Source organism: Oncorhynchus kisutch, unplaced genomic scaffold, assembly GCF_002021735.2.
Source record: "Oncorhynchus kisutch isolate 150728-3 unplaced genomic scaffold, Okis_V2 scaffold1136, whole genome shotgun sequence".
NCBI classification, from domain to species: domain Eukaryota; kingdom Metazoa; phylum Chordata; class Actinopteri; order Salmoniformes; family Salmonidae; genus Oncorhynchus; species Oncorhynchus kisutch.
In genome coordinates, this window is record NW_022263081.1 from 50,811 (window position 1) to 64,754 (window position 13,944).

At 45.2% G+C, this 13,944-nt stretch overlaps 1 protein-coding gene across 4 annotated transcripts; it reads left to right on the forward strand.

Annotated features, from left to right (window-relative positions):
- Positions 1 to 576: 576 nt before the first annotated feature.
- Positions 577 to 12,722, forward strand: LOC116364969 (mediator of RNA polymerase II transcription subunit 15-like). 4 transcript variants are annotated; one of them, XM_031817736.1, is made up of 6 exons: positions 577 to 706; positions 805 to 857; positions 913 to 1,732; positions 10,302 to 12,299; positions 12,380 to 12,414; positions 12,495 to 12,717. In XM_031817736.1, the coding sequence occupies exons 1-5, from the start codon at positions 678 to 680 to the stop codon at positions 12,387 to 12,389; spliced, it is 2,910 nt and encodes a 969-aa protein (XP_031673596.1). In that variant the 5' UTR covers positions 577 to 677; the 3' UTR covers positions 12,390 to 12,414; positions 12,495 to 12,717. The 4 variants fall into 4 exon arrangements, with proteins under 4 accessions (XP_031673596.1, XP_031673598.1, XP_031673595.1 ...); XM_031817738.1 differs by having other exon boundaries at positions 946 to 1,732; XM_031817735.1 differs by lacking the exons at positions 577 to 706; positions 805 to 857; positions 913 to 1,732 and adding exons at positions 9,146 to 9,275; positions 9,374 to 9,426 and having other exon boundaries at positions 9,482 to 12,299; positions 12,495 to 12,722.
- Positions 12,723 to 13,944: the final 1,222 nt, after the last annotated feature.

Genomic DNA, 13,944 nt, shown 5'->3' on the forward strand with positions numbered 1-13,944 from the left:
AGACAAAATGTGTTTCCTACTTTAGAGCAGGGGTGTCAAACTCATTCCATGGAGGGCCTAGTGTCTATAGGTTTTTGTTTAAGACCTAGACAACTACCGTAGGTGAGGGGAGTAATTAGCGGCCTTAATTCAGCAATCAAGTACAAGGAAAAAGCAAAAACCCACAGACACTCGGCCCTCCGTGTAATGAGTTTGAAGCATGCTTTAGAGTAAGGGCTGTCAAACCTGTCAGGAACCTGTCAGGAACTCACTTAGAGAATCAACCACACCTGAGTAAATATCCTGAATTCCAAATCAACCCCTAGCCCCTACACCTACCACTTAGTCACTTATGGGCATTTGAAACAATCAGATAGGTTATAGCAATATGGTAATTGCATCACCTTGCATTCTGATAGGCTGGATGCAATTGTTGCCATATTGCTTATACCTATTCAATAATTTCTGATGCACAGAAGTTTAGGCCAGGGTGTAGGTTTTAGGGGTCAATTTGGAATTAGGAATCAAATGTAGTTCAGGGATTACAGCTGTCCTTAATTAGCCAATGACATTAGAAGGGTCTGGGATTTGTTTAAAAGGAGCAACCAAAAAAGCTTGCAGATACAGCATAAGGGATATTATGCTAGGGCTTATACCAGCCATTAGTTCTGAATACTGGGGAGCTTTTGAGGTGAAAAATGGCCGTGATGATTGGAATCGCTTTCAGGTAGGTTTTTAAAAGTATTGCTCTAGTTTGTTTCCCTTGTCCTTCAGGTGTTACAGGTAGCTGTGTTTTATAACAGACTTTCTTCTTTTTTTTTTAAGAGTTTCTTGGCTTTGTTGCCTGCTAATTGGCGGGATAACCTGTTCTACATCAAGTGAGTTTCTACACATTCATTTCAAGTAACAGTTGTGGTACCAATAACTTCAAAGGCTGGCATTTTACTTTTTCTTTATCTAACCTAGGTGATGGGTATCCTGCACCAGGTTCTGATGCAGCATGGCTCTATACAGGCCCACTTAGGTCTAAAGGATATGGTAATTACAACTCTCCAACAGCTCAATTGCAAGCGCAGCTGACCGAAGAGCAACAGAAACATCTGGCAGCCATTCTGCAAAAGCAACTGGCCCCCATGCCCCAGGCACCTCAGAAAATGTGGTATCCAACTCAAATGCCCCAGAAGCAACCAGTTACTGAACTTCAGCATCAGAAGGAACACGCCTCCATACCCCAGCTACCTCAGCAAGTGTGGTATCCAGTTCAAATTCCTCAGCAGCAAAAGCAACCAGCTACTGGTCCTCAGCAGCAGACGGAACTGACCACCATGCCCCAGAAGCAACCGGCTCCAATGCCTATACCGCAGAAACAACCAACAGCTATGGGTCAGAAAGCATGGTATCCAGCTCAAATGCAGCAGAAGCAACCGGCCACCGTGCACCAGCAACTGTGGCATCCAGCTCAATTGCCCCAGCAGCAAAAGCAACCGGCTACTGAACCTCGGCAGCAGAAGGAACCGGCCTCCATAACCCAGCAACCTCAGCAAGTGTTGCATCCAGCTCAAATGCTGCTGAAGCAACTGACTGCCATGCCCCAGCAAGTGTGGTATCCAGCTAAGACCCAGAAGCAACTGGCCGCTGATCCTCAGGAGCAGATTGAACTGACCGCCATGCCCCAGCAACCTCAGCAAGTGTGGTATCCAGCTCAAATGCCCCAGAAGCAACCAACCGCTGAACCTCAGTGGCATCCAGCCAAATTTCCCAGGGTCCTTAGCTTATTGATGAGCTTTGAGGGCACTATGATGTTGAATGCTGAGCTCTAGTCAAAAAATATCGGTGTGGAGTGCAATAAAATTGCATCATATGTGGATCTGTTAGGGCGGTATGCAAATTGGGGTGGGTCTAGGGTTGCTGGGATAATGGTGTTGATGTGAGCCATGACCTGCCTTTCAAAGCACTTCATAGCTACAGACGTGAGTGGTACGGGTCGGTAGTCATTTTGGCAGGTTACCTTAGTGTTCTTGAGCACAGTGACTATGGTGGTCTGCTTAAAACATGTTGGTATTACAGACTCGGACAGGGAGAGGTTAAAAATGTCAGTGAAGACACTTGCCAGTTGGTCAGCACCTGCTCGCAGTACACGTCCTGGTAATCTGTCAAGCCTAGCGGTCTTGTGAATGTTGACCTCTTTAAAGGTCTTACTCACATCGGCTGCGGAGAGCGTGATCACACAGTCTTCCTGATCGGCTTTTGCTTTCATGCATGCTTTAGTGTTATTTGCCTTGAAGCGAGCATAGAAGTAGTTTAGCTCGTCTGGTGGCTCGTGTCACTGGGCAGCTCTCTTCTGTGCTTCCCTTTGTAGTCTGTAAAGGTTCGCAAGCCCTGCCACATCCGACGAGTGTCAGAGCCGGTGTAGTACGATCAATCTTAGTCCTGTATTGCTTGTTTGATTGTTCATCAGAGGGCATAGCGGGATTTCTTATAAGCTTCCGGGTTAGCGTCCCGCTCCTTGAAAGCCGCACCTCTAGCCTTTAGCTCAGTGCAAATGTTGCCTGTAATCCATGGCTTTTGTTTGGGGTATGTACGTACGGTCACTGTGGGGACGACGTCATTGATGCACTTATTGATGAAGCCAATGACTGGTGTGGTGTACTCCTCAATGTCATCGGAGGAATCCCAGAATATATTCCAGTCTGTGCTAGCAAAACAGTCCTGCAGCTTAGCTGCTGCTTCATCTGACCACTTTTTTATTGATCAAGTCACTGGTGTTTCCTGCTTAAATTATTGCTTGTAAGCAGGAATCAGGAAGATTAAATTATGGTAAGATTTGCCAAATGGAGGGTGAGGGAGAGCTTTGTGTGCGTCTCTGTGTGTGGAGTAAAGGTGGTCCAGAGTTTTTTTTCCCCCTCTGGTTGCACATTTGACATGCTGATTCGAAATTTGGTAAGATGTATTTAAGTTTCCATACATTCAAGTCCCCGGCTACTAGGAGCACCGTCTCCCGGTGAGCGTTTTCCTGTTTGCTTATGGCAGAATACAGTTCATTCAATGCGGTCTTAGTGCCAGCCTCAGTCTGTGGTGGTATGTAGACAGCTACAAAAAATACAGACGAAAACTCTCTAGGTAGATAGTGTGGTCTACAGCTTATCATGAGATATTCTACCTCAAGCTGGCAATAGCTTGAGAATTCCTTAGATATCGTGCACCAGCTGTTATTTACAAAAATACATAGTCCACCGCACCTTGTCTTACCATACGCCGCTGTTCTATCCTGGAGGATAGCCAGCTGTATGTTGATAATGTCGTCAATCAGCCACGACTCTGTGAAGCATAAGATATTACAGTTTTGAATTAATCTTCCGCGTAGGTCATGTATTTAATTTTCCAAAGATTGCACGTTTGCTAGCAGAATGGAAGGATGTGGGGGTTTATTCGATCGCCTACTAATTCTCAGAAGGCAGTCCAGTCTCTGGCCCCTTTTTCTCCACCTTCTCTTCACACAAATCACGGGGATCTGGGCCTGTTCCTGGGAAAGCAGTGTCATGACTGTCTTGATCACGTCAGGATACAGGAGACCACAACCCTACAGATTATCTCTCAAACACAACAGAGGAGAGATCTGTGGGTCTGAAGACGTGTTTTTTTTTATTGCCCCTCACGCCCCTGGTAAATCTCAGGCCACAGAGAAATTCCTTTGTCCTGTCACTATGGAGAACCAACCTCAGAACATTTGTTGGGGATGAATCAGAATTAGTTGGGTAACATAGATAAGATGTTTTATTTTCATTATATTCTTGTGAGTTACTTCTCATTTAGAATGTATCTTGTTGTGGCCATTTTCAGTTATACTTTCTCTGTCCTGGGTTCAGTTACTTGGGCCGCAGAGAGGGGAGAGGTCAAGCTTGTCGTCATGTGTAAACATATATTTTAAACCATGTGTAGGGATGATTGAGGGGGAACCAATTATCCCTTGGCTCCACAATGTCTGTGTGCCAGTCACTCCCTACTTTTCCCATCGGGGAGAGGAGGATGGTAGTGTCTGGAACCATTCTATGTTCCCTCTCTCGTTGCCCTTACTCACTCTCCTCTCCATGAGCTTGTCCAGAATGGGTTGTATTTGGGATGGGAGTGTCTAAAATGACAATTGATATATATCAATTGTGTGAGGTAATGTCTTGGTACCATTTTGTACCAAGAACGAGATAAGAGCTTTGTTTAGGAGACCAAACTGAACGATAATTTATAGCCAATGCTGTCTGCATACTTGTTTTCCACCACAATTTGCAAATAAATTCATTCAAAATCCTACAATGGGATTTTCTAGATTTTGTTTCTCATTTTGTTTGTCGTAGTTGAAGTGTACCTATGATGAAAAGTACAGACCTCTCTCATCTTTTTAAGTGGGAGAACTTGCACAATTGGTGGCTGACTAAATACTTTTTTGCCCCACTGTATATACACTGCTCAAAAAAATAAAGGGAACACTTAAACAACACAATGTAACTCCAAGTCAATCACACTTCTGTGAAATCAAACTGTCCACTTAGGAATCAACACTGATTGACAATAAATTTCACATTCTGTTGTGCAAATGGAATAGACAACAGGTGGAAATTATAGGCAATTAGCAAGACACCCCCAATAAAGGAGTGGTTCTGCAGTTGGGGACCACAGACCACTTCTCAGTTCCTATGCTTCCTGGCTGATGTTTTCATCACTTTTGATTGCTGGCGGTGCTTTCACTCTAGTGGTAGCATGAGACGGAGTCTACAACCCACACAAGTGGCTCAGGTAGTGCAGCTCATCCAGGATGGCACATTAATGCGAGCTGTGGCAAGAAGGTTTGCTGTGTCTGTCAGCGTAGTGTCCGGAGCGTGGAGGCGCTACCAGGAAACAGGCCAGTACATCAGGAGACGTGGAGGAGGCCGTAGGAGGGCAACAACCCAGCAGCAGGACCGCTACCTCCGCCTTTGTGCAAGGAGGAGCACTGCCAGAGCCCTGCAAAATGACCTCCAGCAGGCCACAAATGTGCATGTGTCTGCTCAAACGGTCAGAAACAGACTCCATGAGGGTGGTATGAGGGCCCGATGTCCACAGGTGGGGGTTGTGCTTACATCCCAACACCGTGCAGGATGTTTGGCATTTGCCAGAGAACACCAAGATTGGCAAATTCGCCACTGGCGCCCTGTGCTCTTCACAGATGAAAGCAGGTTCACACTAAGCACGTGACAGACGTGACAGAGTCTGGAGACGCCGTGGAGAATGTTCTGCTGCCTGCAACATCCTCTAGCATGACCGGTTTGGCGGTGGGTCAGTCATGGTGTGGGGTGGCATTTCTTTGGGGGGCCGCACAGCCCTCCATGTGCTCGCCAGTGGTAGCCTGACTGCCATTAGGTACCGAGATGAGATCCTAAGACCCCTTGTGAGACCATATGCTGGTGCGGTTGGCCCTGGGTTCCTCCTAATGCAAGACAATGCTAGACCTCATGTGGCTGGAGTGTGTCAGCAGTTCCTGCAAGAGGAAGGCATTGATGCTATGGACTGGCCTGCCCGTTCCCCAGACCTGAATCCAATTGAGCACATCTGGGACATCATGTCTCGCTCCATCCACCAACGCCACGTTGCACCACAGACTGTCTAGGAGTTGGCGGATGCTTTAGTCCAGGTCTGGGAGGAGATCCCTCAGGAGACAATCCGCCACCTCATCAGGAGCATGCCCAGGCGTTGTAGGGAGGTCATACAGGCACGTGGAGGCCACACACACTACTGAGCCTCATTTTGACTTCTTTTAAAGACATTACATCAAAGTTGGATCAGCCTGTAGTGTGGTTTTCCACTTTAATTTTGAGTGTGACTCCAAATCCAGACCTCCATGGGTTGATACATTTGATTTCCATTGATCATTTTTGTGTGATTTTGTTGTCAGCACATTCAACTATGTAAAGATTTCTTTTTTATTAAGAATATTTCATTCATTCAGATCTAGGATGTATTATTTTCGTGAGCATTGTATATATATTGAACTACTTTTGACATTGGTCTCGTCCCAAAAAAACACTGATTTTAGTTTCGGTTGCAGAACGTTTTGCTACGCTGTGCCCTACTGAACATAACTATGATTTATTTGTCTCAGTTCCTGTTTGTGCTGGTAAACGGGCTGAAGTCCCAAAAAATCTCTAGGCATTTACGACAGCGAGTCAGCCATGAAATGGCTCATGCCCGAGGGAGAGAACTCCACTCACTCATAAGAGGCGATCTCAAGTTCTGAGGTGAAAACAAACCTGAGTTCAAATAGCATTGGTTTTCTTTCAAATGCCTTTGAGGGATGATTGAGCCTGCCCGGAGTGACAGAAACTCTCAATTAAGAGCAGCTAAAAAAGTATTTGAAAGAAACAAATTAATTTTGAACTCATGTCTATGGAGCAGTATACGTTTAAGTGGCTTTGATAATATATAGAAAGCAGCAGTGAACTATACTGAGTTGCCTCTATATAATCTATCTACATTGCTTCTCAAATACTTTTTTCTTAATTTTAGGAGGTGAAGCAGGCACTAGTACCTGATCCTAAAACTGAGTTGTAAAACAAACAAATAAATGAATGTAAATAATAATTGTGTCTGTTTTGGAGTCAGTATTGATTTCTGCCTGAATCTGATGTAGGCTATGTGTGTGCTCTGGTGGGCATGGTGTGTCTTTATGTGAGGACTGCCATCTGCAAGTTGACAACAGCTCAGTGGCTACTCACCACTGAGATGTTGGATCTGATGGTTACAATTGCAACTGACTGAACTCAGTAGACTAATAGGGCCTGGAGGGTCTAACAGAGAAAGAAGAATTGGAATCTGTCTTCAGAAAAAATGACAGTTGAGGATTTCAAATGCAATCGCAAAGAAACAACAAATACAATGGAATGTGATGCAGTATACAATATATATCTGTGTATTTTCATGCAAATGCTACATTTAAGTGCAGACCTGTATTCAAAAACATGTGTATTTCAGTATCTGAGTTATAATATCTGGGTTATAATACAAATTGTATTATTTGACAGTATTTTCAAATACTTATTTAATACATTGGAGTGTAAAATAGTGTGTGATTTGGAGTTTTTCAAACACTTTCCAAGTGTATTTCCAAATACATAACATTTAACTACTTATCTTTTCAAATAAAAGATCAGAATACTTACTTTGAATGTATGTGAAATTAATAGAAATATTTTAAATAGTATTTGAACCCGGTCTGATTTAAGTGACATGCATTTGCCTTCCAGTTACAGTAGGCCAGCCTACAGCAGTGGAAGAGGGGAGTTAGTGCAGATTTCTAGACATTAAGGGCCGTACAATAAAGTACAGAAGGATTGGAGCACTCGGGGTGAATATAAAAGACCAGAATAAAGAACAGATTGTCTGCCTGCTGTGCTGAAAGAAACAGGAGAAGAAAAGGACATTGGAATTTTCAAGGCACAGACTTTGAATCAAGTATAATTATCAGAGATGGAACGCAAGCGGAAACATCAGTCGGAATAGGGAAAACACTTTGGCAGATTTAAGGGGACTGGAGATATATGCATAGCTATCTAAACAGTTGCATTCGAGTTTATGTGTTTGTGGATGTGTACTGCAATCAAAGTTGAGACAACATTGGAAAAAAAGCTTCCACAAAGGAGGGTAGACGGTCAGAGGATGAGGAGATGGGTTGTTGTCTTGTGTTTTATTTCATCCACATGAGGGAGACATTTTATTGAGATAGTGGGCACCTTCGAGCTGATCACTATTGTCAAGTAGGTGACAATTGTTGGTCACCGCCTTTCAAAGTGTTTTGCGTTCTGGGGATAAAACATTTACCACGTGAGTCTATATGTCGACTGCATGAACTTTACAAAAATCTGCAGAATCTCCAAGTTTCTGCAATTGCTCTTCACCAACTTCATCCTGCAGCCATCACCTGTCATGTGGGGGCTCCATTGTCACCCAATCATTATTGTTTTTGTTTAACCCACGCGAACAAGAACATGACTGAAACAGGAACCAATTTGATTGAGGCTCTCTCTCATTTATTGTATAATGTAACATAAGTTATTTCAGTTTGTGAGTGGGTGTTGGAGACATGTTTTTTTGATATTATAAAGGAAACCTTTTATAAACAATGGCAACACTGCCATGGTGATCTGAGCCTTGCTGTTGGAAAAAGACAGTATCCGAATTTCGGTTGTCGCAGATGCACCTCTCCTGACTTTACTTCTTGACTTTGGTCTACAGTCAGCTTTAGCCTTACCACTCAAACGAGCCCTACTATATGTTTGCCTCTGAAAAATTAAAGACTCAGCTCATCAAAGCATATGTGTGCAGTGTTTGCATAATGTGAGTGTTTAATTGGCATCTGTCTGAATTCAGAATTTGTCCAAGATGTGGCACTATGTGCAACTGAAACATGTTAACCATCTACTGTTACTATGCTGAATGAAACACACGGTTTAAAAGAAGGCATGTGTAAAATAATGGTGCCTAACTGCTCATTTAGCCTCTAATCTTCAAATGAACCAAGTAAATTTTGTACAAGCAATAATTTAAACCGATCAATGAAGTGCCAAGACAAAATGTGTTTCCTACTTTAGAGCAGGGGTGTCAAACTCATTCCATGGAGGGCCTAGTGTCTATAGGTTTTTGTTTAAGACCTAGACAACTACCGTAGGTGAGGGGAGTAATTAGCGGCCTTAATTCAGCAATCAAGTACAAGGAAAAAGCAAAAACCCACAGACACTCGGCCCTCCGTGTAATGAGTTTGAAGCATGCTTTAGAGTAAGGGCTGTCAAACCTGTCAGGAACCTGTCAGGAACTCACTTAGAGAATCAACCACACCTGAGTAAATATCCTGAATTCCAAATCAACCCCTAGCCCCTACACCTACCACTTAGTCACTTATGGGCATTTGAAACAATCAGATAGGTTATAGCAATATGGTAATTGCATCACCTTGCATTCTGATAGGCTGGATGCAATTGTTGCCATATTGCTTATACCTATTCAATAATTTCTGATGCACAGAAGTTTAGGCCAGGGTGTAGGTTTTAGGGGTCAATTTGGAATTAGGAATCAAATGTAGTTCAGGGATTACAGCTGTCCTTAATTAGCCAATGACATTAGAAGGGTCTGGGATTTGTTTAAAAGGAGCAACCAAAAAAGCTTGCAGATACAGCATAAGGGATATTATGCTAGGGCTTATACCAGCCATTAGTTCTGAATACTGGGGAGCTTTTGAGGTGAAAAATGGCCGTGATGATTGGAATCGCTTTCAGGTAGGTTTTTAAAAGTATTGCTCTAGTTTGTTTCCCTTGTCCTTCAGGTGTTACAGGTAGCTGTGTTTTATAACAGACTTTCTTCTTTTTTTTTTAAGAGTTTCTTGGCTTTGTTGCCTGCTAATTGGCGGGATAACCTGTTCTACATCAAGTGAGTTTCTACACATTCATTTCAAGTAACAGTTGTGGTACCAATAACTTCAAAGGCTGGCATTTTACTTTTTCTTTATCTAACCTAGGTGATGGGTATCCTGCACCAGGTTCTGATGCAGCATGGCTCTATACAGGCCCACTTAGGTCTAAAGGATATGGTAATTACAACTCTCCAACAGCTCAATTGCAAGCGCAGCTGACCGAAGAGCAACAGAAACATCTGGCAGCCATTCTGCAAAAGCAACTGGCCCCCATGCCCCAGGCACCTCAGAAAATGTGGTATCCAACTCAAATGCCCCAGAAGCAACCAGTTACTGAACTTCAGCATCAGAAGGAACACGCCTCCATACCCCAGCTACCTCAGCAAGTGTGGTATCCAGTTCAAATTCCTCAGCAGCAAAAGCAACCAGCTACTGGTCCTCAGCAGCAGACGGAACTGACCACCATGCCCCAGAAGCAACCGGCTCCAATGCCTATACCGCAGAAACAACCAACAGCTATGTGTCAGAAAGCATGGTATCCAGCTCAAATGCAGCAGAAGCAACCGGCCACCGTGCACCAGCAACTGTGGCATCCAGCTCAATTGCCCCAGCAGCAAAAGCAACCGGCTACTGAACCTCGGCAGCAGAAGGAACCGGCCTCCATAACCCAGCAACCTCAGCAAGTGTTGCATCCAGCTCAAATGCTGCTGAAGCAACTGACTGCCATGCCCCAGCAAGTGTGGTATCCAGCTAAGACCCAGAAGCAACTGGCCGCTGATCCTCAGGAGCAGATTGAACTGACCGCCATGCCCCAGCAACCTCAGCAAGTGTGGTATCCAGCTCAAATGCCCCAGAAGCAACCAACCGCTGAACCTCAGTGGCATCCAGCCAAATTTCCCCAGGAGCAACCCGTCCAAATGCGTCAACTGCAGAAGGAACTGACCGCCATTCCACCACAACTGTGGCAATCCGCTCAAATTCCCCAGCAGCATAAGCAACCGGCTGCCAAGCTTCAGCAAGTGTGGCAACTGGCCCCCATTCCCCAGCAGCCTCATGACGCGTGGTATCCAGCTAAAATGGTCCAGAAGCAACAAGCAGCTGCAACTCAGCAGCAGAAGGAACTGACCACCATGCCCCAAGAGTGGCATCCAGCTCAATTTCCCCAGAAGCAACCAGCCCTAATGCTTTTACCGCAGAAGGAACTGACCGCCATACACCAGCAACCTCAGCAAGTGTGGTATCCAGCTAAAATGCCCCAGAACCAACCAACCACTGAACCCCAGCAGCAGAAGCAACCGACCGCCTTGGCCCAGCAAATGTGGTCTCCAGCTCAAAAGCCCCAGCTGCAGAAGCAACCGGCTGCTGAACCTCAGCAGCAGAAAGAACCGGCCACCATGCCCCAGCAAGCATGGTATCCAGCTCAAAAGCCCCAGCTGCAGAAGCAACCGGCCGCTGAACCTCAGCAGCAAATTGAACCGACCGCCATGCCCCAGCTACCTCAGCAAGTGTGGTATCCAGCTCAAATGCCCCAGAAGCAACCAACCGCTGAACCTCAGTGGCATCCAGCCAAATTTCGTCAACTGCAGAAGGAACTGACCGCCATTCCACCACAACTGTGGCAATCCGCTCAAATTCCCCAGCAGCATAAGCAACCGGCTGCCAAGCTTCAGCAATTGTGGCAACTGGCCCCCATTCCCCAGCAGCCTCATGACGTGTGGTATCCAGCTAAAATGGTCCAGAAGCAACAAGCAGCTGCAACTCAGCAGCAGAAGGAACTGACCACCATGCCTCAAGAGTGGTATCCAGCTCAATTTCCCCAGCAGCAGAAGCAGCCAGCCCTAATGCTTTTACCGCAGAAGGAACTGACCGCCATACACCAGCAACCTCAGCAAGTGTGGCATCCAATGCACATTCCCCAGCAGCAACAGGAACTGGCCACCATACCCCAGCAAGTGAGGTATCCAGCTCAAATGCCCCAGAAGCATCTGGCCTCCATGCCTCTACCACAGAAGCAACCGACCGCCATGCCCCAGCAAGAGTGGCATCCAGCTCAAATGCCTCAGCAGCAAAAGCAACCAGCTACTGAACCTCAGCAGCAAATTGAACCGACCGCCATGCCCCAGCCACCTCAGCAATTGTGGCATCCAGATCAATTTCTCCAGGAGCAGAAGCAACCATTCACTATGCATCTACCGCAGAACGAACTGACCGCCAATCCACCACAACTGTGGCAATCCGCTCAAGTGCCCCAGCAGCATAAGCAACCGGCTGCCATGCTTCAGCAAGTGTGGCATCGGGCACAGAAGCAACCGGCCCCTATGCCCCAGCAGCCTCACGACGTGTGGTATCCAGCTAAAATGGTCCAGAAGCAAGTCGCTGCGGTGACCGCCATGCCGCATACGCATCAGCAAGTATGGCATCCAGCTGAATTTCCCCAGCAGCAGAAGCAACCGGCCTCAATGCCTCTACCGCAGGAGCAACCGACCGCCGTACCCCAGCAAGTGTGGTATCCAGCTCAAATGTCCCAGCAGCGGAAGCAACACACTGCCATGCCACAGCACCAACTGACCCCCATGCCTCAGCAATTATGGCATGTAGCTCAAATGCCCCAGAAGCAACTGGCCCCAATGTCTCAGCAGAATCACTACGAAAGCACTGATGATGGTGCCTCTAGTAGCACTCAGGCCAGCATCGTTGAACAGTCGGGTGTCATCCCAATCTATTCCTACAGTTCCAAATCGCACTACGGGAATGGCAGGACTGTATTCTCCCTAACCCGCTACACTCCTAGGGACGCTATGCCTGTTGACAGTGGAAATGCTCCCAAGGACAGTTTTGTTCGTACTGGTGCACCAAGCGTATATCCATCACTAGTGAAGGATTCTGCAAGGTAATGGTTCACTTTAACCTGCTCTGAACTTTGCTCTCTGAATTTGAAGTCCTTTGTACTAACCATATATCTTTCAACAGGAAAATGTAATGGATTCATCCTCTAGAAGCTAATGGTGAGAATTGTTTTTGACATTTGTTACTTAACATTCTGTGTTGCTGACACTGCATTTCTTTCTGCTTTTGTTTTGACCAGGAAGTATCTGGTGCTCTTGCTACTCTAGCGTGAGGGAGTACATGAACAGTGCTACTTTCAAAAATGTCTCTGTGAAATAATGGTTCTCATGTCCATTGCTTGCTAATTGAGAACAGGTGGTGTGCAGTCTGTAGTAAAAATGACTGCCCAGTTAATTCTTTGGTTTTCTAGTCTTTTACCTTTGCTACTGGCTGTTCAAAATAAAAGCTTGGGTCTACATTTGTCAAGGGGTGAGTTGTCAGACATTCTTCATATGTTCATACTTTAGATGTAGGCATGCATTGTATACAGTGAGACTGTCTTCAACCTCAGTAAGCTAACATATAGGGAATGGTTTTTAGATGGTCAGACCATGGCTCATTTAGCTACTAGAATTGAGTGACCATTTAGTTTCAAACTTGCATTTGGCCTTATACTATAGCCCATACCACAAATAGCAAAGGGTCAAATCAGTTTAGGAGTCTTCCATATCTAGTTGACTCAAATGTTATTTTGGATGCTTCAACCCCTGTTGGCACATCTACCTCCATACTTCTGTTTGTATGGGTTACCTGTCTTACAATTGTGGGGTCATAGAGGGAAATGTAACTATGTTCGGGAGTCAATTTCCCATAATGGTCAGTTTGTAGGCCAAACCGTTCTGAAGCTATAGATGTTTTTGAGACTGCATTTTTGGGGTGTCTGACCAACACCACCGTAGCTCGGCCCCTGTCCACCGCAGATGCGTAAGGGCGACAGGCGGATGCAGTGGATTGAGACGCAGCCCATTAAAAATGTTCTAGCTTCAACTGGATTTTGATGGGCCTTTTACTTTGACTGCCTCAATACTCTTCACCTGTAGCCCATTCCTCCTAGTCCATTTATTGTACCACAGGCTCCTATGGAATAGATTCGGTGTATTTGATTTCTACAATGCCTGGCACGGTTTAACCGATCAATTAACAAATGTATTCTGTATAGACTGTCTTTAAACATGCACATTTTTCTTTACCAATTAATAATCGAACTGCGTAGTATGAGAATTAGGCCCTTAAATGGATCCATTAAGTTCCAAAGAGGAAGCTGGTAGGCACTAACATGACAGTTTAGCTAGCATAAGATGTCACCCAGGACTTTTGGACTAGACATATTTGCCTGTTGTAGTTGACTCTGTTTGGCCAGACTCATGAACATGAATGAAATTGTATATGCATTGAATTTTCTACAAGAAGTTGCACTTTGCTTTTGGACAATCTCTTGTCTAGCATACGTCAACAGACAACTTCATTTAATTTGTCACAGTATGGAATTTTTGGACACGATCTCAATGTGTGTGCAACCTTTTTGCACAACACATTTCTACCGGACCACTGAGGTTGCACCTGCAAAAGCCCCTGGCAGGAACTTCATTAGCCTGCATTAAAAGTGCTCTTGATTAAGCTCACCCAGGGCAATGGATAGTTAGATTTCC

Bases quoted from the DNA above. Each gene is read 5' to 3' on its own strand.
- LOC116364969 (XM_031817736.1), top strand. From the start codon at position 678: ATGGCCGTGATGATTGGAATCGCTTTCAG. The intron at 858-912 runs GTGAGTTTCTAC...ATAACTTCAAAG, and splicing joins GATAACCTGTTCTACATCAA to GCTGGCATTTTACTTTTTCT. The intron at 1,733-10,301 runs ATTTCCCAGGGT...GCATCCAGCCAA, and splicing joins CCTCAGTGGCATCCAGCCAA to ATTTCCCCAGGAGCAACCCG.